The following is a 21,208-nucleotide window of genomic DNA, read 5'->3' as shown; positions in this document are numbered from 1 at the left end:
TTTCGGGGGTTTGCACGCTGCATTGAACTGGCTACTAACCCATGCGGAAGGCTACGGTCCAGCAAAGGAAACTTACTATTCTTTTGTTTATATACATGTTATTATATCGTTCCCAAAGGGCCTCCTGCTTTACATGGCTCTGAGTTCGAATTCTGATCACGTCCTTGGCAAGAACAGCTCATTAATAAATGTGTTATGCGTGAACATTATCAATAATAAAACGACTTTTTAAAGTATTCCCTGGGACAGCACCCCCACACAAAACCTTGACTAGGAAGTAATCATGATTCCAGGCAGAAATTCAACTAGGAAGGATTTCCGGGTTGAATGCCAGCCGAAGGGGAGGGCCTAATCGAGTAGGCGGAGCCAGACGGAGTGTGGACGGAGTTCATTGGCCAAGCTCCATGACTTATTTTTTTAAACCATCCTTGGGTTAAACCCGCCCATTTTTGGCAGATGGCACCTCCTTTCGTCGTCTCCCATCTGCGCATGCGTCTTCCTTCTCTAATCTGCGCATGCCACTCGTTTTAAGCTGCCCAAACAAGAACCAGCTTTTTTTTTTGACGCAGGCGCTCTGGGCCACTCTTTCCGCCCCGCCCTTTCTCCGGGAAAAAAAAAAAAGAATCCCCAAACCACAAAAAGCACTTCCTCGCCTCCCCGGCCGCCCCGATTGACCATTTGCTCCAGCGCATCCCTCCCTCCCTGCGCTGACTTTTGTTTCGCGTCGCCCGCCTCCCTCTTTCCCGCGGGGGAGATTTGGCAGCGGAGCCGGGCCGGCCGGCCTCCGGGCCCCGCCCCGTGGGAAGTGGGCGGGGACACCCAGCGGAAAGGGCCGCCGCCGCCATCTTGGATCGCGGGTGTCTGTGAGGGAAGAGGAGGGGCGGCGGCGACGAAAGAGGGAAGAAGAAGGAGGAGGAGAAGCTGGAGAGGAGGAGACCCGCCGCCGCTGCCGCCCGTCGCTCCCTGCGCCCTCCGCGGCTCCCGCCCGGGAACGATACACTGCTGTGGCCGCCGCCGCCGCCGCCGCTTCCTCAGCCAAGCTGCCCAGTCACCAGCCCCTCGAGCCCAGGTAGATCCGGGCGGCCTAGGCCAGGCCTTCCGGCCGGGGCCTTCCCCGGAGTTGCCTAGCAACGGGAGGCGAGCGCCTCCCCCCTCTCGGCGGGGAAAGCCGCGCCCGCCGGCGCCTGGCCGGGCTTCCCTTCCGGGAGGCGGAAGAAGGGAGGCTGAATGGCGACTATCGGGCCCATCGTCCCCAGCCCGCGCCACCCCTAGAGGCCTCTGCACCTCCCATCCTCCCCAGCCGTGCGGGGGACCCCCTCCCGCTGCCCCTTCCTCCCTGTCCCTGAAGAGCCCCCTTCCCATCATCCCCATCCCTTGCTTCCTGCCCCAGACCCATGGGTCCTGGTGGCGGGGGAGGCGGGGCATAGCCCGGCCCGGAGGAGCTGCGGTCTTTTGGCAGAGAGGAAGCCTTTGGGGTGATGGAGAAGGATTTTTTCCTTCCTTCCTTCCCCCTTCCTCTTTCTTTCTTTCTTTCTTTCTTTCTTTCTTTCTGTATCTTTCTTTCCCTCTCTCCCTCCCTCTTTCTTTCCCTCTCTCTTTCTTTTCCTTCCTTCCCCCTTCCTTCTCCTCCTCTTCTGTTTGCCCTCCTGATTGAATTATCCAAGAGAAGCTTTTTAGAGCAGCAGTCTACCTGCCTACCTTGAATGTCCAACCTTGGCCATTTTTTAAGCCTGGTGGACTTCAACTCCCAGAGTTCAATTCCCCGTGCTGGCTGGGAAATCCTGGGAGTTGAAGTCCACAAATCTTTCAAAGTTGCCAAGGTCGGACACCCCTGCGTTAAAACTTTAGGGAATGCCATGGACTGTATTCCCTGGAACTATATTTACTTATTTCTTTCTTAAATATGTGCCCCCTATCTCACCCTTGAGCAATGGTAAAATGAAAGCTGCAGCCAGTCTGTCTTTCAGCCCAACCCACCTCACAGGGTTGTTGTCATTGAGATGGGCGCCGTAAAAATGTAATAAATAATAGAGGGAAGGAATATTAAGTGTGTTCATCATCCTGATCACTTATAAAGTGATAAAGGCAGGATAAAAATCTGACAAATAAATGAATAAACAGCATTGTATTCTCAGGAAGCCTGGAGTGGATGGATACTTTCTCTAAGGGGTGGGGTACAGCTGCTTCTGGAAAGGGCTCCCCATTTTCCTACAGTTTGTTTAGTTTTGTTTTAAGTTCTTTACCTTGGCTGTCCCAAGTCCTGAAGGTGTCAAGGACGCCACTTGTCATCTTCCTGTGGAGAAAGTTAAAAACTTGTGTCTCTGAAGCTGTCTTATTTGTCAGCTAGCCTACAACACAACTACATCATGATGTGCAGTGAATGCCACTTGTGCCTATTACATCCGAGGGGCAAATTGAGCATTTTTTAAAAAAAAGAGATTGAGGATTTTGGATAAGTCCTTCTAAGTAGGCTAAGTGCAACGAAGGCTCGAAAAAAGAAATTTTGCCTGGAATCTGGACTGAAAGTAGGATTGACGATATCTTATTGCACTGATTTCTTTTTTAAAAAAATATTGCAGTGTTAAGTGCTTTACCCATTGTAGATCTTCAGTGAGAGATGTTGTGCGCTTGGCTCTGAATAAATATAAGGTGAGCTGTGCACACCTCTTATCCTTTAATCAGCATATGTGCGTGTGTGTACAGTTATGTTTCCTTGTAAGAATGTGGTATGAATGTAATAAACTTTGCATGCTTGTTTTTTCAAATGACCCAAGCAGAGGCTCTTTCTGATAAGGAAAAAAATCCAGTTAAGAATCCTATATACTGATAAACTTGTTTTTCACTTTGCAGATTTGTCTGCTTAGACTAAGAACATTTTGCGCAAGATTCCTGACTAACTACTATCATATGTTAATGGGGATTATCATATTTAGGAGTGGTACCTTTGCTATAATTTCAGTTTTTAGTTGCTGGGTCTATTTGGCTCACTTCATTTGCTTGGGGCGATTCACACCTGCTAAGGTGTGAATCTTGTTAAATTCAGATTTTGTATGAAGGCAGAATTGTGCAGTAAAATATCGACAGGGCATTCTTTAACACCAGCCTGGGACGTGCAAACTTGGGCTAAGGGCAGTTCATATTCTCAAACATCCAGAAGGCACGGAGGAGGAGGAGAAGCGGAGTAGAGATCAATTTTGCATTCTTGGACACAAAAAGGAAAGATTAGATAAACCTCTGTAGATGTAAATGTGAGGAGATTCCCTACCGTTGTAAATGATTTTCACTTTGGAGATTCGCCCTAGTTTTGTCAATTATCGGGAAGCTTTATCAGTTTTTCAGCTGTCTGCTGTCTTTTCAGTGGCTCTTGCTAGACAAGGGAGTGGCTTTCTTCAATAAATAAAGAACATTTAAGGCTCTTTATTGTTTCCCGTGGCAAGCGCCAAGCTTTGTACACACACTGATGTATTGTCATCGTGCAGACTTTCCCAAAGGGCTGGGGCACTATTACCATAAACTAAAAATAGTGCAACCCCATAACTTTAATAAAGAGAAAAGTTCACTTCAGAGTTGCCGTGCAGGTAATCCTGTGGACCTGTGACTGCAATTGAGCCGAACACTTAATTTTGCGAAGTGAGAAATTGGTTAAGTGAGTTTTGCCCCATTTTACGACTTTTCTTGCCCGATTTGTGAAGCGAATCCCTGCCGTTGTTAAGTTAGGAACACGGTTGTTAAGTGAAATCCGGCTTCATCCGTGGATTTTGCTTGACCTAAGGTGGCAAAAGGGGGGTCACGGGACCCCTGGACACTGCAACCGTCATAAGTGTGAGTCGGTTGTCAAGCATCCAAATGTAAATCACAGGACCCTGGGAATGCTGCCACGGCCGTAAGTGTGAAAAACGGTCATAAGTCACTTTTTCGGCGATGTAATTTTAAACGGTCGCTAAATGAACCGTTATTAAGTCGAGGACTCCCTGTATGTCTGTGTAAATATGCATTGGTTTGAGTTGCACGCTGTTGAGACAGTAGTTAGATAATAGATTTGCAACAGTTCGTTTAGTGACCGTTCAGAGCTACAGCAGCGGTGAAAAAAGTGACTTACGGCCGTTTTTCACACGACCGTCTTTCATTCATACGGCACATCAGGCTGTATAGAACGGATGAATTCAAATCAGATGACGGTCACGTGCTTACTAGAAGACGCTTGCGCTTGGGAAATCGCATCTTCTGACGAGGGGAATGATCTAAACCCATCAGATTGCAGTTGAGAATTTATTTTTTATTTTATTTTATTTTTCTAGTGGGAAAGGACCCAGCAGTCATGCATTCTGGCTTCTCCTCCAAGACAGATTCTTTCTGCATTGCCCTTTCTGATGTATTTTTCTTTGCAATCTACCGAGGGTATAGATGTCACAATCTCTTTGAGCAATTTAAGCCTATTTGTTTTGGGCAATACATAAATTTAGCCTCGCGCTCTTTAAAACGAACCAACTTGCCCCTGGTTTTTCTACATACTGTAGGATTTTCTGCTGCCTGCCCAGTCCCAAGCAACATTTCACCTGCCTGCTTTAATTGGTTATAGAAACTGAACCAATAAATTCATTTCCAATGAATTTCCATTCACTGCAGTGTCTTCTTCCTTGTTTTCAATGGATTTGGTTAATATGTTAATCTTTCCTTTGATACCTGTGTAATGTCGTTCTGCTTCTCTATTTTAACTTGCTCATTAAAAAAAAACACAGACTGGCTAACATAGCTTGCATATGAAGTTTGTACCTTTAGCTCTAAACAAATGAGCCGACTTTATTTAAGACTTCGAAATAGGTAAATAGCTTGGTGAATGCTTGGGAATCTTTTTATTAAAGGCGCAGTTAGATCATTTCTCCCAGGAAAAGGGAGAAAGATAAGAGACTTAAAATAATGGGGAGTAAGCAATGTTAGCAGTGCACGTGTTAGGTGAATTGCTCAACAGATTCTTCCACTATCCTGCCAGGAAATTGAGAAAGTGCACATGGGATCTCCAAAATAGCTAGGTGTGTCCGCTGTGGGAAAGCTTCCACGATATTTTTCTGAAGGAGCAGTGATCCAGTGCTAAAGTAGGATTCTTAAAGGAATGAATATGTTACTGACGTTGCTGATTGGAGGACAAATCCAAAAAATGATGTTTACTTCAACACTAGTAATTCAGTTAGTGACTGTTCAACATTCCAACGGCCCTGAAAAAAAAGGGACGGCCATTTTTCATATTTAACAAGCATTGCAGCATGGTTTACAACCCTTTATAAAGGCCTTGGCTTCCAATTTAGTTTGCACTTTTAATATTTCCTTTGTCCGCGAGTTACGACACAATTGAGCCAAAATTTATGTTGCTAAGTGAAACATTTGATAGGACCGGATCCAAGGGCAATCACGTTAAGCTGTTTTTCTCTCTTCTTTTCTAGTGCCACAATGGCAACTGCACCTTACAACTATTCCTACATCTTTAAATACATCATTATTGGTAAGTCTAAGCATCGTTTAGAAAACGCCTCGTTATTTCTGCCAACACACTTTTAAGTGCAGCTGGTTTGGGATAATAGAAGTTGTGGGAAGACGATGCTGGAAAGGCCCAGCCTACAAATAACCAGTCAAATGAAAAAAAAAAAAAGGATGTATTTTTCAGCATCTGTCGAATCGTCCCTTGCACACCAGGCTTGTTGAAAAGGTGGCATGCAAAGTCACAAGTCACTGAATTTTTTTAGTTCAGTGGTCTGAGGGTTTTTGCCCCCGTTCCTCAAAAGCAGGGACTCAATTATTTTTAATGCTTAAGATTGCTGCGCTCTTTATCCGCAGAAGCTTGATCTTGTGTTGCACAAGTAATCTCTCAAGCCTGCAGATGTGTTTTTTTTCCCCAGTCTGGCAGAGTTTTGGATTTCAAAGCCAGGAAGTGAGATAGAATGATTTACCCTTAAGACACTTCTTTCAGTTGCTACTGTGGTGCTGACATTTGATCCTGGTTTTGTGTCTGGTGTTGGGCAAAGCCTGTAACGCTGGCTACTACTACACTAGATAGTAACATGATATATGCCTTGGAGAACTGGTAGAATATTCTCTTAGTGGTAAGCAGCATTCATTCCTGGAATGTGATCTTAGACTCGGTGGATAATCCAGCTTCGAAAGCATTCATTTATCGACTACCTGAAGCTACAAGTGATTGAGATCCCTGTGGTCATGTGATCAAAATTTGGGTGTTTGGCAATTGGCACGGGTTTACAATGATTGCAGCCACCTGGGTTGCCATTTGGGACCTTTCAACAAGCAAGCAGAAATTCTGGCCCCCAATATCAGCATAAGCTGAGGACTATTTTTATAGGCCCTGTGTTTTGAGATCTTTCTTAGCCTAAACATGGGATCAGTTTGGTTTTAGTGTGTTTACAGACCATGTCTGCTTGCTTGTTGAAAGGTCCCAAATGGCAACCCAGGTGGCTGCAATCATTGTAAACCCATGCCAATTGCCAAACACCCAAATTTTGATCACATGACCACAGGGATCTCAATCACTTGTAGCTTCAGGTAGTCGATAAATGAATGCTTTCGAAGCTGGATTATCCACCGAGTCTAAGATCACATTCCAGGAATGAATGCTGCTTAAACATAGGTTATCTTTCAGAGTTGGAAATACAGCTAGAGTTACTCATCTTACTCATCCGTGGCCTTCAGAAGAAATTGAAGAAGTAGGAGCTTTCATCTCCGTACTTCCAGTTACAAATTCTGTAATAGGAATACCAGAAAAAAAAATTCCAGAGCAGTTCTCAGTAGCATTATACACTAGGTTTTTTTTCTTTCATTTCCCTTAAAAAAAAAAAAAAGCTTGGCACTTTTATTAAGAAAGAATGCTGATTGTGGATTATGACACCTTCTATGTGGGCAAAATGGCTCCATATTATTCCACAATTCATTTCTGCAATAGATACTAAGTCAAGGCAGCAGTGGTAACAATTCACTTCTAAATATTCCTCTTTTTTCTCTTTTTTTTTTTATCTTAAGGTGATATGGGTGTAGGAAAATCGTGCTTGCTCCATCAGTTTACAGAAAAGAAGTGTAAGTGTGTACCTTTCTTTGTAGTTGAAGTAGTAAACACAACGTGACTTTATCCTCTCCGTTTTCCCAACGTGTTAATTCTAGGCTTCTGTTATGTTATTAAAAGTGCCTTTTACAGAATGGGAATGATTCCGGATTTCACTGAAGCAAAATGCCTCCCTTTATATAATATGTGATCATTATTGGTTTAATGCTGTGTATTTTTATCCAGAGATAGATTTAACAGCCAAAGGTTTATACATTTGCTGATGACTAGAGCTGGGGAAGTCTTGGCAGAAAACCCATGTCTGTTTCTCACTCTTATAAGAAATATGCAGTAGAACAAGTCAGAAATTAATTTTGTGCTCTGTAATGACCCCCCCCCCACACACACACATAACTGCTGATTTTGGGGCTGCCTTTTGGCTGAGAAGGTGGGTTAAGTAGGTCTTCAGATACGTGGGAATCCCTGTGAATGGAAGCCTGGCGTTAGGTGGATCGTGCTTTCTCACTGTTATTTCCTTTTGCCTCACAGTTATGGCAGATTGTCCCCATACAATTGGAGTCGAGTTTGGTACCAGGATAATTGAAGTTAGCGGCCAAAAAATTAAGCTGCAGATCTGGGACACGGCGGGACAAGAGAGGTTTAGAGCGGTCACACGGAGCTACTACAGAGGAGCAGCAGGAGCCCTTATGGTTTATGATATCACTAGGTAAGGAGTCTTTCTGTGCTGGCGGTTTAAACTTTGCCGTGATTTAAGCTGATGCTCTTTTAGCTGACACTAAACTCTGGAACAAAGCAAGAGTTTGCCTATTTCATTAAACCCCTTCTTCTAGCCAGATATTAATTTTCCAGCCTTCTCAAATCGTATGTTTAAAAAGCTCCATGCAGGCACGCCAATTTGATGGACATGGTGGAAGAACACAAATACCAAATCTTTCTTATCTCAGATCAAATGGGATGAGGCTGGACTTTCTCTTGCTGTGATCCTCTTAGAGACAGGACAAACTAGCTGATGTTCTACAAACATGACACCCTTGTTTCTTTTTTCTTTCTCTTGCAGAAGAAGTACATATAACCATTTAAGCAGCTGGCTGACAGACGCAAGGAATCTAACTAACCCCAATACTGTGAGTGTCAACAATTTAGAAACCTTTGTGTTAAAGGTAAACAGCATCTGCTCATCTCCAGGTTGAGATGTCAGGAAATAGTGCCAGGTTGCTTCTCTCCTTGATTAGTTTCTATCCATTGCTTCTCGTCCTGCCCTCAGATGCTTTGGAGAATGGCTTGACTCCCTCTTCTTTGGGGCAGTCCCTCAGATATTGAAAGACTGCTATCATGTCCCCCCTCGTCCTTCTTTTCGTTAAACTGGACATACCCAATTCCTGCAGCCGTCCTTCATAAGTTTTAGCCTTCAGCCCCTCGAACGGAATATATCCTCCGTTCTCCTAGTCAGCACCTCCTTCTTCCTCTCTGTCTCTAGAAGTCACCAGGTGAACAGAGTCCATTACAATTTGCTTAAGGGAGACAGTTTTGAAACCGAACGCTTTTCTCAGCTCTGTATTCCAAGGGGAGGGGGGGTTCTTTCCCTTTTGTGCAGCATGCTAGCTTCCCTTCCTGACGATGTGGTTAACTGCAGCAGTCATTCCAAGCTAGCTAGCTCTCTGACTTCCTCTTCTAGCATGTCTTGTGTTAATTTCATAATGAGCAGTTCCTTAAAACTGCTTCCTTACCATAATCAGAAACCAAATCGTCCGTTAATTAAAGCATTTGCATCCTGGCTCGCCCTTCTGGGGATGCCCGGTTCCATTTTTTTTCCCCCTTTAATGCTTAGAGAGGAAGGGTGTGTTTTCTTAGCTGTAATGAGGCTCGCTCTGCAAAAGGATCCCAACAGGATCCTTTGGGGCAAAAACGCGTACCCTTGACAACTGGCTCTTGTCCGCTGCTGGATTTCTTCTAAATGCCCTGTTCTGTCTCTTGTTCTGGATGCAGGTGATCATCCTTATAGGAAATAAAGCAGACCTGGAAGCCCAGAGAGACGTGACATACGAGGAAGCCAAACAGTTTGCTGAAGAGAACGGTACGCATGGGTGCACCATAGTAGCCAAAGCAGAACCGAGGGTGGCTAAGCACTTGGCAGAAAAGATCGCGCAGAAGCCATTTAGTGTAGTGCCGATTTAGGCCCTCTGTGTGGTGATGTGGTTACGCGTGGATCAGGCTACTCAAACTGCATCCGTGGCCTTGTCACTTTGGAGACGCCAACTTGCTGGTTGGCAAGATCCGAAAGAGGAATTATTTTGATTTCCGACCTAAGTTGACCTTGCTTTTTGTTCCCCAACAGGCTTGCTGTTTCTTGAAGCGAGCGCAAAAACGTAAGTTGGTTGCTGTTATGTTAAAAACAAACAAACATTTGTTGCATGGATGAATTCATCATTTGCCTGCCAAAGCAAGCGGTGACAGTGTAATTCCTTAATTGTAGTGGGGGGGGGGGGAAATCCCGAAAGAAACAGGAACTCTGAGATTCTTTCCCCATGAATTTTTCTCTGCAAACAAAAAAGAATGACTGGGTGGTGAGAATGTCTTGTTTGCAGCACAAGAGTCATCTTGGTTTATGCTAATGCCGATGGTTAAATTGCTCTAGTAATGCTAGCTATTGCTTCAAAACATGGACAGTGCAGTGCGCAAGCAGGAGGGATGTATTTTGTGGGGTCCTCGATGCTCTCCGCTACTGGTTATTTTCCTGCAGATGTTTCATGACCCAACTAGGGAACATCATCAGTGTGGATCACGCACATCGGCACTGCTGACGTGACCTAGTTAGGTCATGAAGCATCTGCAAGAAAAAAACAAGCACACCGCGGACCCCTCGCTCCAACCCCAAGCTATAAATACACCTGCATCTGTCACAAGTGTCCCAAATTAATGCCGTTGCTTTGGCTTGTCCTTTTCCCCAGAGGTGAGAACGTGGAAGACGCGTTCCTAGAGGCCGCCAAGAAAATCTACCAGAATATCCAAGACGGGAGCCTGGATCTGAACGCGGCAGAGTCAGGGGTACAGCACAAGCCTTCAGCTCCACAGGGCGGCCGGCTAACCAACGAACCCCAGCCCCAAAGAGAAGGCTGTGGCTGCTAGTGACCTCGGTTCCTTGGCTCTGTGACCTTTCACCTCTGTTAAAGAGCAGTGCTTTTTGGGGCTGCTTCCGTTTTTCCTCTGCACATCTTACCAGGTTTAATTAAAACTCCTGAGGCAAGAGTTTAACACAGTACTAAACTGCTAAAGAATAAAATAAGAGAAAACTTAGATGTAATCAGGTTATCAAAGGCAAGTAGAGTCATTCCCTCTCCCTGCATGGTAAAATCTAGACGTCTTTATTCCCCCTTTCTCCTCTCCCCTCCAAATAATTAATTGTCCTTGTGAATAGATGTCACCGATTCATGATTTACAGAACAGAGCTCTGATGCTGGACCCCCCCCCCTCCCATGACTTTCACTCTTTCTCCGCAGAGCTTTGTCTCTTGTAAAGTTTAACTTTGTTAGCTTCAGCTTTTTCTCCCCAGTCTGTAACTGGTCTGTCCTTTTTAGTAACAAAAAAAAAGAAAGGAAAAAAAAAAAAAGATTTGCTATAAAAACTTTCCAAGGGTAGAATGGGGTCCTGCGTAGATTGCTTTCATTGGGAAAGTCGTGGTGGTGGTGGTGGCTGGGGCTTTTGGGGGAGGGGGGGGAAAGAAAGACACTTATTGCTGTGGTGTACGCCCCCTCCCTCTCGGCCTGGGACATGGCGTGGCTTTTATCTTGTACCCGGTATCTTTATGCTGCTGCTCCCTATTTTTACCCACACGGGCCCTTATTAACCAAGCGTAAATATGTATAAATTTTGACGGAACCAAGCTAGACACTCAAATACATCCCGTGTATATGATTTTAATGAAGAGGGAAAAAAAAAACCTTAATGACCGGCATTAGAAACTTAAAAGTGAAATATCTGTACAGCTCCACTAAAGATGGCCAGGTCGCCCCGCTTAGTGACTGCAGTCATTGGCCACCCTGGTTCAACTCCATATGATGTTTGGCGGTTGTCCAGAGGACCTTGATGCAGCTCCCAGGGCATTGCTAGCCCAGTGTAGGACCTCTGTGCCTGGTGAGCAGCCTACTATTATTTTTTTTTTGTTGCTGTTACTCCAGGTCTTGTGCACTTGAGGATGTGCTAACTCGCTTTCCCTCTTCCCCCTCCCCCCCCCAAAAGTTCTGCATTTATTCCAGCTGTATTGCACATCTATATGCTTCTGGGAAAAGTCTGCTCTAAACTGGACGGTCGCAAAAAGCATTACTCTAGAGGGACTTTGGATTCTACTCTGGCATTTGACACTACAGTTCCCCTGGCTTGGCTGCCGATGCTCTCCCCATGTTCCTCTCTGCCATGATTGCAAGCCTCTGTCCCTGGAAGAGGGCTTAAGGGGAGGGGTGGCCTGCAGGATGGAGCCACCCACAGACCCCTCTCCACCCTTAATTGTTCTCTCAGTGGCAATCTGGTCGAGAGGCGGTTAAGGCCGGCTAGGGAAAGGATGAGCACGTTTGGTTCCGTTGCCCGCAGTGTCTCAGCGACCCCCTCGATTGACACTAAAACCAGGCCACGTTCCAGTGTGCAAAAGTGAAAGGGGATAACCAGCATAACGTACAGTCAACATGTGAACCAAAAGCCAAAACTGGGAAGTGCAAACGATTTGCATTTGGGTAGCTTGTGTGCTCTCCCCTCGCTTACGTTGCCCTTTACGTTTGGCTCTCGTTTTTCCTCCTTCTTGAAATCTCAGATTCTTAAAAGTAGATGGGTATTACAGAATTCTGCTCTTTGAATTGCACCGTGGGTGGGGGGGGGGTTGAGGGTGGGGTGAGGGTTGCCCAGGGACCACGATCTGTTGACACAACTTACGTTTTGGGCAAAGGCAATTTGCTTCCTGCAGCTTGTTGGCGGTGCAATAATCCCTTTTCTTACCTCCTCTTCCCCCCCCAATTCAAGTTACAGTAGGTCTTCATTTCTGTGACAGGATTTATTTGGGCTGCTGTACTCATTTAATGTAACAATGCTATTCTCTAAATATTTGTAAATAAAGTACCTGTATCTAGAGACCAACGAGAGTAGTCGTTCTTTGAAGAGGCAGAACAAAAGGGTTACGAATTGTGGGACGACTGAGATGAATGCCCCCCCCCTTTTTTTTTTAAAGGCGAGGGGGGGGGGGGAAATTCCTCGAGACCTTTAATAAAGGTTGGGCTTGAATTGTCCCAAAGGAGCTTTTTCAAGAGGCAACTGTACTTTCTTTGTTTTTGCCTGAAGACGTTTTGCTTCTCATCCAAGAAGCTTCTTCAGTTCTGACTGAAGAAGTTTCTTGGATAAGGAGCGAAACGTCTTCAAGAAAAAAACAAAGGAAGTCCAGCTGCCTCTTGAAAAAAGCACCTTTGGGACAACCACGGTTGAGAATATCCATAGACTTGAATTCTTCTATGGCGTGCCATAAAGATTGAGGAAATCTACAGGGGCTTATAATAAAAAAAGGTGGAAGGGACCTTGGAGGTCATCTAGTCCAACCCCCTGGTTTCCCTATGTTCAGAATTATTGCTGTCTGAATAAAGGAGAAGAGAAGAGATGTTGAGCCATTTAAAATGTCGCTGTCATCCTCTACTGGCTATCGAGCAGGAGCAGTCAAAAAGCTTGAACTGTTTTGTACAAAAAAATTTATTCACAAAATAGTTTATCCCGTAAAAAGCCGCTTTGCTAAATGGTGGTTAAAAAGAAATGTAAAAAGCGAAAGACACACCTCTTCCTAGAATCGCCTCCACTCCAAAGGAATACAAAACACCCTGATGTTGCTTTCACTACGGCAGAATTCTGCTGTAGAGATGCGGAAACTGAGGACCAGGTGAGGTGACTCAAAAGACCTTTAAACTTGTAAAATAAATGAGGTAGTCTTCATAATCTTCACATCCAATTGGCACGGGCTTCGCAAACCCATTTTTGCACAGTCTTTGTCTCTTAACAACCAAAAAAAAAAAAAAGCGATTTTAAGTCCCAAGCAGCAAGTTATAGGCACCTCTTCCCTCCCCTTCACAATTCCTCGTGACAACTTGTGTCATTTTATTCATAATCTATTTGTTCTAAGGGAGCAGCATTTTGGCTTGGAACAGACAACCAGGCTCTGAATATAGAGGGGATCACGTGACCCCAGGACGCTGCAACCGTCATAAATGCGAATCAGTTGCCAAGCATCCGAATTTTGATCACGTGGCCCTGGGGATGCTGCAACGGTTGTAAGCGTGAAAAACGATCACAAGCCACTTTAGTGCTGTTGTAATTTTGAACAGTCACTAAATGGACTGTTGTAAGTTGAGGACTACCTATAATCTGGAGCAGTTTTGTAGCTGGTGGCTGCAATAACTATCCAGGGCCACAATGGATTTTTAAGATCTTTTCTTGACCACAATAAAAAAAAACTTTGTCATGCTACGAAGAAGGAATATACGTAAACTGTGACTTAAGTCTTCTAATTGGTCATGTTTAAAACTATTCATAACCTGGTTGGTCTCCCGCCTCTCACCTTTGTTGAAACTATGTCTTGTACTGATAAATCACTTTAGACTGGGCTGAAGCATCTGCAGTGGTCCAGGGAGAAGGGGATCTGGTGGACTAGAGAGAAAAAACCCAAAACCTTAACTAAACAGTGCTGTCGGTACGATTTTTGATTTTATAAAAGTCCTACAGAGGCTGAAGTGCTCTTTAAGAAGAAAACACTTTAAACTGATTTCTAATAGTTTCATGTACACATTCAAGGCAGGTTAATTCAATTTTCCAAAGTGAACATATTCACTGCATGGAGCCTCCAGCCACTCCAATAAAGAAGGCTTTAAATCTTTCCCCAAGTTGGTACCTTGCAAATATTCCAGGGCGTAAAACAAGGCTGCCTGCTGACCTGTTAAAAATAATTCTCAAAGTGCTGTTCTGTTTAATGCTGCTCTATTAAAGCTGTTTCAGAGTGAAGACAGTATAGGGATGCTTTAGAAAAGGCCACGGGGGCATTCATGAGAAAGGACACTTAGTTTGGATCCAGGCTTAACAGGGTAAAACAATCCATGTGTGTTGCTGTAAAGATTGATCTGTGCAAACGCTAGTTAAGAAAACCAGGTTGTCGGGCAAACGTACCTGATTCTTTGCCGTCAGGCTTGGCTCTTGGCGCAGAAAATCTGTGAATCCCGATGAATTTAAGGATGGAAACAAGGAATCGGTAGAGCTGCTGCTGACCAGCTCGTCCAGGGCATCGACTTGTCTCTTCAGACTGTGAAGGGTGCCCTCGGTCTCTTGCTTCCCTTTAATTAAGGCCTCCACTTGCTTTGACATGCACTGCCGGAGTTGAGCCTGGATGGAGAGGTTCCACGTTAAATCAGCGAGGAAGATCTGGGCTGCTTAGGACAGAGGACCACCAGAGCAGGGTCTCTGCCCCTCGCTCTGGATTAATCCAGAAGTGACCTTCTAAATTTAAAGCAAGGGTTTTATTCTCCAAGGCCTCGACTTAGCAACCACAATGGAGCCCCACATTTCTAAGCGAGACATTTGTCAAGTGAGCTTTGTCCCATTTTATGGCCTGTCTCGCCACAGCTGTTAAGCGAATCATCGGAGTTGGTAAGTTAGTAACCCCGTTGTTAAGTGAATCTGGCTTCCCCATTGACTGGGCCGATCAGAAGGTCGCAAAAGGGTACAGTGCAACCGTCATAAATATGAGCCAGCTGCCACGGATCTGAAATTTGAACACGTTACCAGGGGAAGCTGCAAGTGTAAAAAAAAAACAAAAACGGTCGTATGTCACTTTCTTCCAGTGCCCTCACTTGGAACGGTCACTGAATGAACCGTTCCAAGTTGAGGACGGCCTGGTTCTATTCCCCATCCCAAGCAAAAGTCTGGTAGCCGTACATACGAATCGTCACTACCTTGAGACGATCCTCGTGGTGTTGCAGTTGTTCCCGGCGTACCTTTCCACGCCACTGTTCATCCTTGGGAGAAAAAAAGGATTGATGAAGAGAAGAATTGAGAGGAAAAAGAAGGCGCCTTGTGACATCCCTTCACACTCATTCAGGGTGGAATGTGGGGTAAAACTAGGTTTTAACTATCATTTGTAGCAAACCCAGTGATACAATAGCTATCATGCAGGTACTTTAAATGTGGACTCCCGCTTACAAGGCAGAGATTTAAACCCAAACTCCTAGATCTCATTTTTAGATTAGAAATGAAAGCTGGACTGTGAGTAGCAAAAAAAAAAAAAAAAATGACAATGGGAGAATGATGGAAAAGGCAAGGATTTGGGCAAGCTGCCCGTGGGAACAATCTGCTTGGATGTGTGAATTTTTCACCTAGGTGCAACTTTCTTGTGTGGAAGATGCAGAAGTTCCTTCTTCAAGTGGACGTTCATGCTAGCTACAGTATCGTGTGTGCGGCCCGTTGTTCGGATCCTGGGTACAGCTCTGCTTCTTAACGTACTTACTGTGATGTGGACTTTAGAGAGGTCCAGCTTTTCATCCCAGTACGGCATCTTGGCCTTGTTTTCAGTGAATGGGTAGTTTTCCTTCAGGCTTTCCAAGTCGCTCCAAAGTCTCGCCTTCGCTTCCAGGTTAGCGTCTCTGTCCTCCAATAACTCTGGAGGAGACTGGCTCAGATCCTTCAAGCCGGTCCTCATTTTGTCCTTCACTTCCAGTCTGACCAGCTTAACGGTGCCCTTCAGCTCTTTCTGCTGTTTCTCCAGCTCCTCCTGGTTCTTCATCTGAGACACAAGACGCAACGGTCATTCAACACTGATGTTGAAGCATCGAGTGGCCTTACATCTCTCTGATTCTGGGGGGAAGGGGGGGCTCAGCACCCAAGGGCCAGAAAGCTCCATGGACGAGTTGATCTAATCAAGTGGTTCTCAACCTGTGGGTCGGGACCCCATTTGGGGTCGAACGACCATTTCACGGGGGTCGCCAAACAAGGCTGTCCGCCATTTTTTCCCCCCTTTTCTTTGGCCACACCCCTGGCACCCGGTGATGTATAAGTGGTTGGGGGTCACCACAACATGGGGAATTGTATTATGGGGTCGCGGCATTAGAAAGGTTGAGAACCACTGATCTAATCGATGCAACTAATTAAAAGTGAACAGCTGAAGCAGCTATTTAATGATTTGGGTTTAATGAGGCTTCCTTTCACATTTTACCATCCTTTTACATTGTCATTACAGGTAGTCTTCAACTTACAACCACAGCTGAGCTCTAAATTTTTGTTGCTAAGGGAAACATTTATCATACGGTATGGAGAGTCTCAGTCCTCCATGGTTGTCCCAAAGGTGCTTTTTCTTTCAGGAGGCAACTGGACTTCCTTGTTTTTCTTTGAAGGCGTTTCGCTTCTCATCTGGGGAGCTTCTTCCGTTCTGGCTGGATGGTGGAGGATGGAAGTCGATCAGAGCTGAAGAAGCTTCTTGGAGGAGAAGCGAAACGTCTTCAAAGAAAAACAAGGACGTCCAGTTGCCTCCTGAAAAAAAAAAAGCACCTTTGGGACATTGGTCAAGTAAGTTTTGCCTCCTTTTACAACCGTTCCTGCCACAGTTGTTAAGCAAATCACTGCAGTTGTTAAATGAGCAACGTGGTTGTTACATGAATGTGGTTCCCCAATTGAATTTGCTTGTCGGAAGGTTGAATTTGTCTCTTTTGCAATTAAAATCTTTGTGTTTCACAAAGGCCATCACATCCCAGGACACTGCAGCTGTCATAAATAGGAGTCAGTTGCCAAGGGTCATGATCATGTCATTGTGGGCGTGCTGCAACTTTTGTTAAGTGTGAAAAACGGTCATAAGTCACTTTTTTCAGTTGTAACATCGAACAGTCACTAAATGAGCGGTTGTTAAGTTGAGGACTACTTGTATTAATTTGCACACTGGCAGGACAATCCCCCAGAGCCCTGATAATCCTTTTCTCTGCTTTATTCCAACATCTCAGAGGTTGTGAATCCTGTACCTAGGAGTAGTCATTCCTACGTTAATTCTAGATTGTAGGAAGAAGTTCATTCTCCTGACCAGCAGGTCAAGAGTGGACACTTATCTTTCTGGGCAACAGGGAGGCTATTTGGAGGCTCCAGAGCGTTACCTGTGACTTGAGTTGTGCGTGCTCTTCTTGGATCCGGCCAAGGTCCCTCATCAACCGCTTGGCCCGCTGGTGATTCTCTCGGGCCACTTGTTCCAGTGAGGTTATTTCTCGCTGCAAGCCGTAGTTTTCTTGCTTCTGTTCCTAAATGAGAGCGGCGAGTTGAAGAAGAATATATATATTTTTTCTTTTCATCTGAATAAATACATTCCACGGAAGGGCCGGGCGAACGCTCCATTGTGACCTTCAATGATTTAAAGCTACACACAAACACATCAGCCCCAGAGGGCCATACCGGATTGGATTGGAGTTGGTCCAGAACATCTGGAGGATACTGGCCCTACTTAGGTCATCCCACGTGGATAGGATCCAACGGCTCCGTGTTGTGAGTTATGAGAGAAAACTGGATTGTAAATCCAGAAATGACCAACGGAGGTCCTATGAATTCATTAGGTGGTCTTGAACGAACCACCTTTTCACAGAACCTTACACAGTTGGAATAAGGCTATTTAAGGTATATTCTACAACCACTTCCAAGCATTCATAGAGTTTGGGAGAACTGGGGCCGAGTCAGCCGCTCCTCACGTTCAAGAAACCATCTCGTTTCTTGTTGTGGCCCCTCTCTCCCACAACCCAAAATGGGAAAGCAACTGGAGGTTGGGGGGAGACAGCTACGTACTTGGAGGGCTCTTTCAAGCTGGTCCCTTTGAGCCTTGATGGTGTCCTTCAAGGTTGCAATTTGCTTCTCTGCTTTGAGATGGTCTGCTTGGAGCCGATCTTGGAGCAGCCTCTCCTCGGCTCTGGAGAGGTGGAGTTCTCTCTGAAGGCAGGAAATCTCCCCCATCTTTTCCTGAAGCTTCTGTTCTTTTTCGGAGAGCTGATGCCCTAGAAACAGAGGAGCCGGTCTTGGTTACCAAGCCAACCTTACCAAGAGCCTCAGGTTTGCTTTTCATCTGCTAAAGGGCATTCTAGGAGAATTTACGATGATTGTTGGCTAAGCAAGGACAAAAACAGCCAGAGAAATGATGGACGCCTGGGAAACGGGGCCCTTGTTAGTCAACAGGAGTGCTGATTTACCACCAGCCTATCAGGTACCTGGGAGCTGAGGGCATGGCAGCACAAGGAAACAACAATTCATGACTTAATAGTCAGTCATCTGCACCATAATTAAAACAAATAAAAGCTACACACAACCAGCAACCATAAAAATACAACGCACAGAACATCCCGGTGCACATATTCTGGGGAGAGTGAAGTTCTCTGAGGATGGGCTCCAGCACAAGCCAAAAGCTTGGAAGAGTAAACCTTTGGTCCCGGTGACCTACTCAGATTGGATCCTGCAGAATTGATAATATCTAAATGCTATTCTCATTGCAGCGAGCTCAGGGTATCTAAAAGGATGTTACAAAAAAATGCTTTTAATGGCTAAAACTCCATCTGAACTGAACAACTACTAAGCTTGGAACTTGAATCTTGATCTCCCTCATCCTTAGCTGTAATATCACGCTGACTTTCTTACTCGATGGAGACATATTTCTCATGAACACACATCAGTGTTCCCAGCCTTAAATACCACTCACTGGCTTTGTGGAGTTTTTCTTCAAGAGCTGAAATGTGGGACCCCTCCTTCTGGAGCTTCCGGATCCGTTCTTCCATCTCTTGGACCTTGGCCACAGCTTGCGCCAGGTGACCCTGCTGCTCTACCAGCTCTTGTTCCAGCTGCTGATTCTGGGTCCTCAGTTTGTCTGCGCATTCTGCCAACTTTCTTTCTTCGTGCAGGATGTCTTCCCCGAGACGTTGAAGGACCTGGATGAAAGCAACCCATTGAGAGTTAAGCTAGGCTGGGAGAAGAGGTCACTGGGATGGGTGAAGGATCTGGTTTCTCTCTCGATGGCATAAAACTACTGGCCCAAAATCTCCTCCTACTGCAAGGTATTTGGCACAATACGAATCGTACATTTTTTTTTAAAAAAAAAATTTGGCCTGTTTTCTTTTAAAATGCCTCTTGATTAACAACATTAATAACTCATTTGCTCTAGTGCACGGGTAGGCAACCTTGGCTCTTTTATGACTCATGGACTTCAACTCTCAGAATTCCTGAGTCCACAAATCACAAAATCCCTGGTCTAGTGATTAAAGCATCTAGGATAGAAAGCAGGAGACGGTGAGTTCCAATCCTGCCTTAGCCACGAAAGCCGCTGGGTGACCGTGGGCCGGTCCTTCTCTGTCAGCCCAACTCAGGGTTGTTGTTGTGGGGAAAACAGGAGGAGGAAGGCATGTAGAATATGTTCACTGCCTTGAGTTATTTGCAAATAATAAAGGCGGGGTACGAATTAAATAAATAACGAACCAAACTCTTGTAGAATTCTAAACAACTGGGCTTACAGAGAATTTGTGGTAAGGAGAAGCTACTGAATCACCGATCCAAGAACAATTATGGCTTCTTTTTACCTCCAGAATGAACCTTTCTGTTTTCTCCCCCCCCCCCAACTCTTTCGTCTTCAAAGAGAAAGAATTCAGCCAGCAGATCAGTCAAAACACAAATGGAAAAAAGACGAATGTACCGTCTCTTGTTTGGCCTGTTTCAGCTCCTGTTCCTGAAGCTCCTTGAGGACTTGGTGTAGCTGGTTTTCCTTTTCCCTCTGGGCTTCTTGGATCTCCTTACACTTCCTGGAAGACTCGTGGAGGGTGTCTTTGAGGACTTCCTGTTCTTGGAGAAGCTCCTGCTTTTCTTTGGCGGCCTCTTTCACGTCCTGCCACCCCACAGCGAAGAATTGAAAGAGAAAGATTTAAGAAGAAGGCTACTGAGCGATTAATTAGTACTGTTTATGATAATGAACTACATCTATTATTCTTAGTTAAATACACGTACCCAGATAATGTGCTGTTTGCTAAATATTGAAAATGTTACCTTGGAAAACCCTAACCCAAACCCCAATCCTAATCCCGACCCCATTTTATCCCTAACCCTATTAAAACTAATAAAATTTATATGAAAAAAAAGAAAGAGAAGGATTTAAGATGCTCATTAATGCTGCTGATCAATCCTTTTGGTGGAGTTATTTCAGAAGCCTATAAAGTAGGCCTTTGCTACAGATAAATCCGGATGCAGCTCTCAGGACCAAAAAATTGCAAATAGGCTTTCTTTTCTCCCTTTGGGTTTTCGGTAGAAAACCATGCCTTCATTTAGCAGTCTGATTTTGACTGAGGTATTTATATCTTTGCCCTGATCTTTGCATCCTTGGGGAAAATACCTGGCTGCAATATATATCCCCATCCTTAACACGGAACAGTCGATCTAAACAAAGCTTACTTGCTCCAACAGCTGAAGATAACGCCTGGCGTCGTTCAGTTCCATCTTCAAAACGTCCAATTCCTCCTTTTTTCCTAAAGGAGAAAATAATGGCGATATTTTGAGGAAGAGGTCAATCGAAAGAAAAACAGGAGAAAATTTGATAAAACTTCTGAATGGTGTTTTATCCCACACAAGACATTCATCTATATGCAAAACGACCGTGATAGAGAGATTTGGAAAAGTTTCCCGTACCGTGCAAATGCTTCTGCAGCTCAGCAATATCTTTATTCAGAGCTATTTTCTGGTTGTGAAGCTCGTCGATTTCAAACTGCAGTTTTTGGAAATCCAGTACAGACTTCTCCGTGCTGGCAAGGATATTTTTATTGTTACCTTCTGTGGAGGCTAAGGTTCTGCCAAAAGAGAAAGCCACACGTTCAACTTCACAAATGTCCATGGAGACTCTCAATCATCCAGGTTACGATTGTCCCAAAGATGCTTTTTCAAAAAGGCAACTGGACTTGCTTTGAAGACGTTTCGCTTCTCATTCCAGAAGCTTCTTCACTTCTGAAGCGAAACGTCTTCAAGGAAAAACGAAGTCCAGTTGTCTTTGGGATTCGCTTTCCGAAATTAAAGCAGAGAGGTAGGTGCAACTTGGTGGACTGCTAAGAACTGAATATGAAACCAGTCTGTTTCATTTCGCAGACGGCT

The 21,208-nt window shown here is 44.9% G+C and overlaps 2 protein-coding genes across 3 annotated transcripts in view; one reads left to right on the top strand and one right to left on the bottom strand.

Annotated features, from left to right (window-relative positions):
- Positions 1 to 805: 805 nt before the first annotated feature.
- RAB14 (RAB14, member RAS oncogene family) lies at positions 806 to 12,184 on the top strand. The gene is made up of 8 exons (XM_039327058.1): positions 806 to 1,069; positions 5,439 to 5,497; positions 7,024 to 7,077; positions 7,592 to 7,769; positions 8,121 to 8,187; positions 9,050 to 9,137; positions 9,399 to 9,429; positions 10,012 to 12,184. Exons 2-8 carry the CDS (start codon positions 5,446 to 5,448, stop codon positions 10,187 to 10,189), a joined length of 648 nt encoding a protein of 215 aa, XP_039182992.1. The 5' UTR covers positions 806 to 1,069; positions 5,439 to 5,445; the 3' UTR covers positions 10,190 to 12,184.
- A 582-nt stretch (positions 12,185 to 12,766) lies between these two features.
- CNTRL (centriolin) overlaps positions 12,767 to 21,208 on the bottom strand; it is a 36,065-nt gene continuing 27,623 nt past the window's right edge. For both annotated transcript variants that reach the window (XM_039327056.1, XM_039327057.1), the window contains 11 exons: positions 20,753 to 20,910; positions 20,519 to 20,592; positions 19,770 to 19,958; positions 18,786 to 19,011; positions 17,885 to 18,090; positions 17,209 to 17,349; positions 15,579 to 15,854; positions 15,028 to 15,090; positions 14,246 to 14,458; positions 13,644 to 13,732; positions 12,767 to 13,080 (listed from right to left, as the gene is read on the bottom strand). In XM_039327056.1, the coding sequence (XP_039182990.1) occupies positions 13,655 to 13,732; positions 14,246 to 14,458; positions 15,028 to 15,090; positions 15,579 to 15,854; positions 17,209 to 17,349; positions 17,885 to 18,090; positions 18,786 to 19,011; positions 19,770 to 19,958; positions 20,519 to 20,592; positions 20,753 to 20,910 (1,624 nt within the window). In that variant the 3' untranslated portion in view covers positions 12,767 to 13,080; positions 13,644 to 13,654. The remainder of the gene's footprint in view (positions 13,081 to 13,643; positions 13,733 to 14,245; positions 14,459 to 15,027; positions 15,091 to 15,578; positions 15,855 to 17,208; positions 17,350 to 17,884; positions 18,091 to 18,785; positions 19,012 to 19,769; positions 19,959 to 20,518; positions 20,593 to 20,752; positions 20,911 to 21,208) is intronic.

The sequence above is a fragment of the Crotalus tigris genome, unplaced genomic scaffold, assembly GCF_016545835.1.
Source record: "Crotalus tigris isolate CLP2741 ecotype Arizona unplaced genomic scaffold, ASM1654583v1 scf7180000024350.909852, whole genome shotgun sequence".
In the NCBI taxonomy this organism is placed as follows: domain Eukaryota; kingdom Metazoa; phylum Chordata; class Lepidosauria; order Squamata; family Viperidae; genus Crotalus; species Crotalus tigris.
The sequence above is the reverse complement of the archived record's forward strand: the minus strand, read 5'-3'. Positions and strand labels throughout refer to the sequence as shown.

Excerpts from the sequence above, each read along its gene's own strand:
- RAB14 (XM_039327058.1), top strand. The coding sequence starts at position 5,446 with ATGGCAACTGCACCTTACAACTATTCCTACATCTTTAAATACATCATT. Across the intron at positions 5,498-7,023 it reads CTTTAAATACATCATTATTG|GTGATATGGGTGTAGGAAAA; the intron begins GTAAGTCTAAGC and ends TTTTATCTTAAG. Across the intron at positions 7,770-8,120 it reads ATGGTTTATGATATCACTAG|AAGAAGTACATATAACCATT; the intron begins GTAAGGAGTCTT and ends TTTCTCTTGCAG.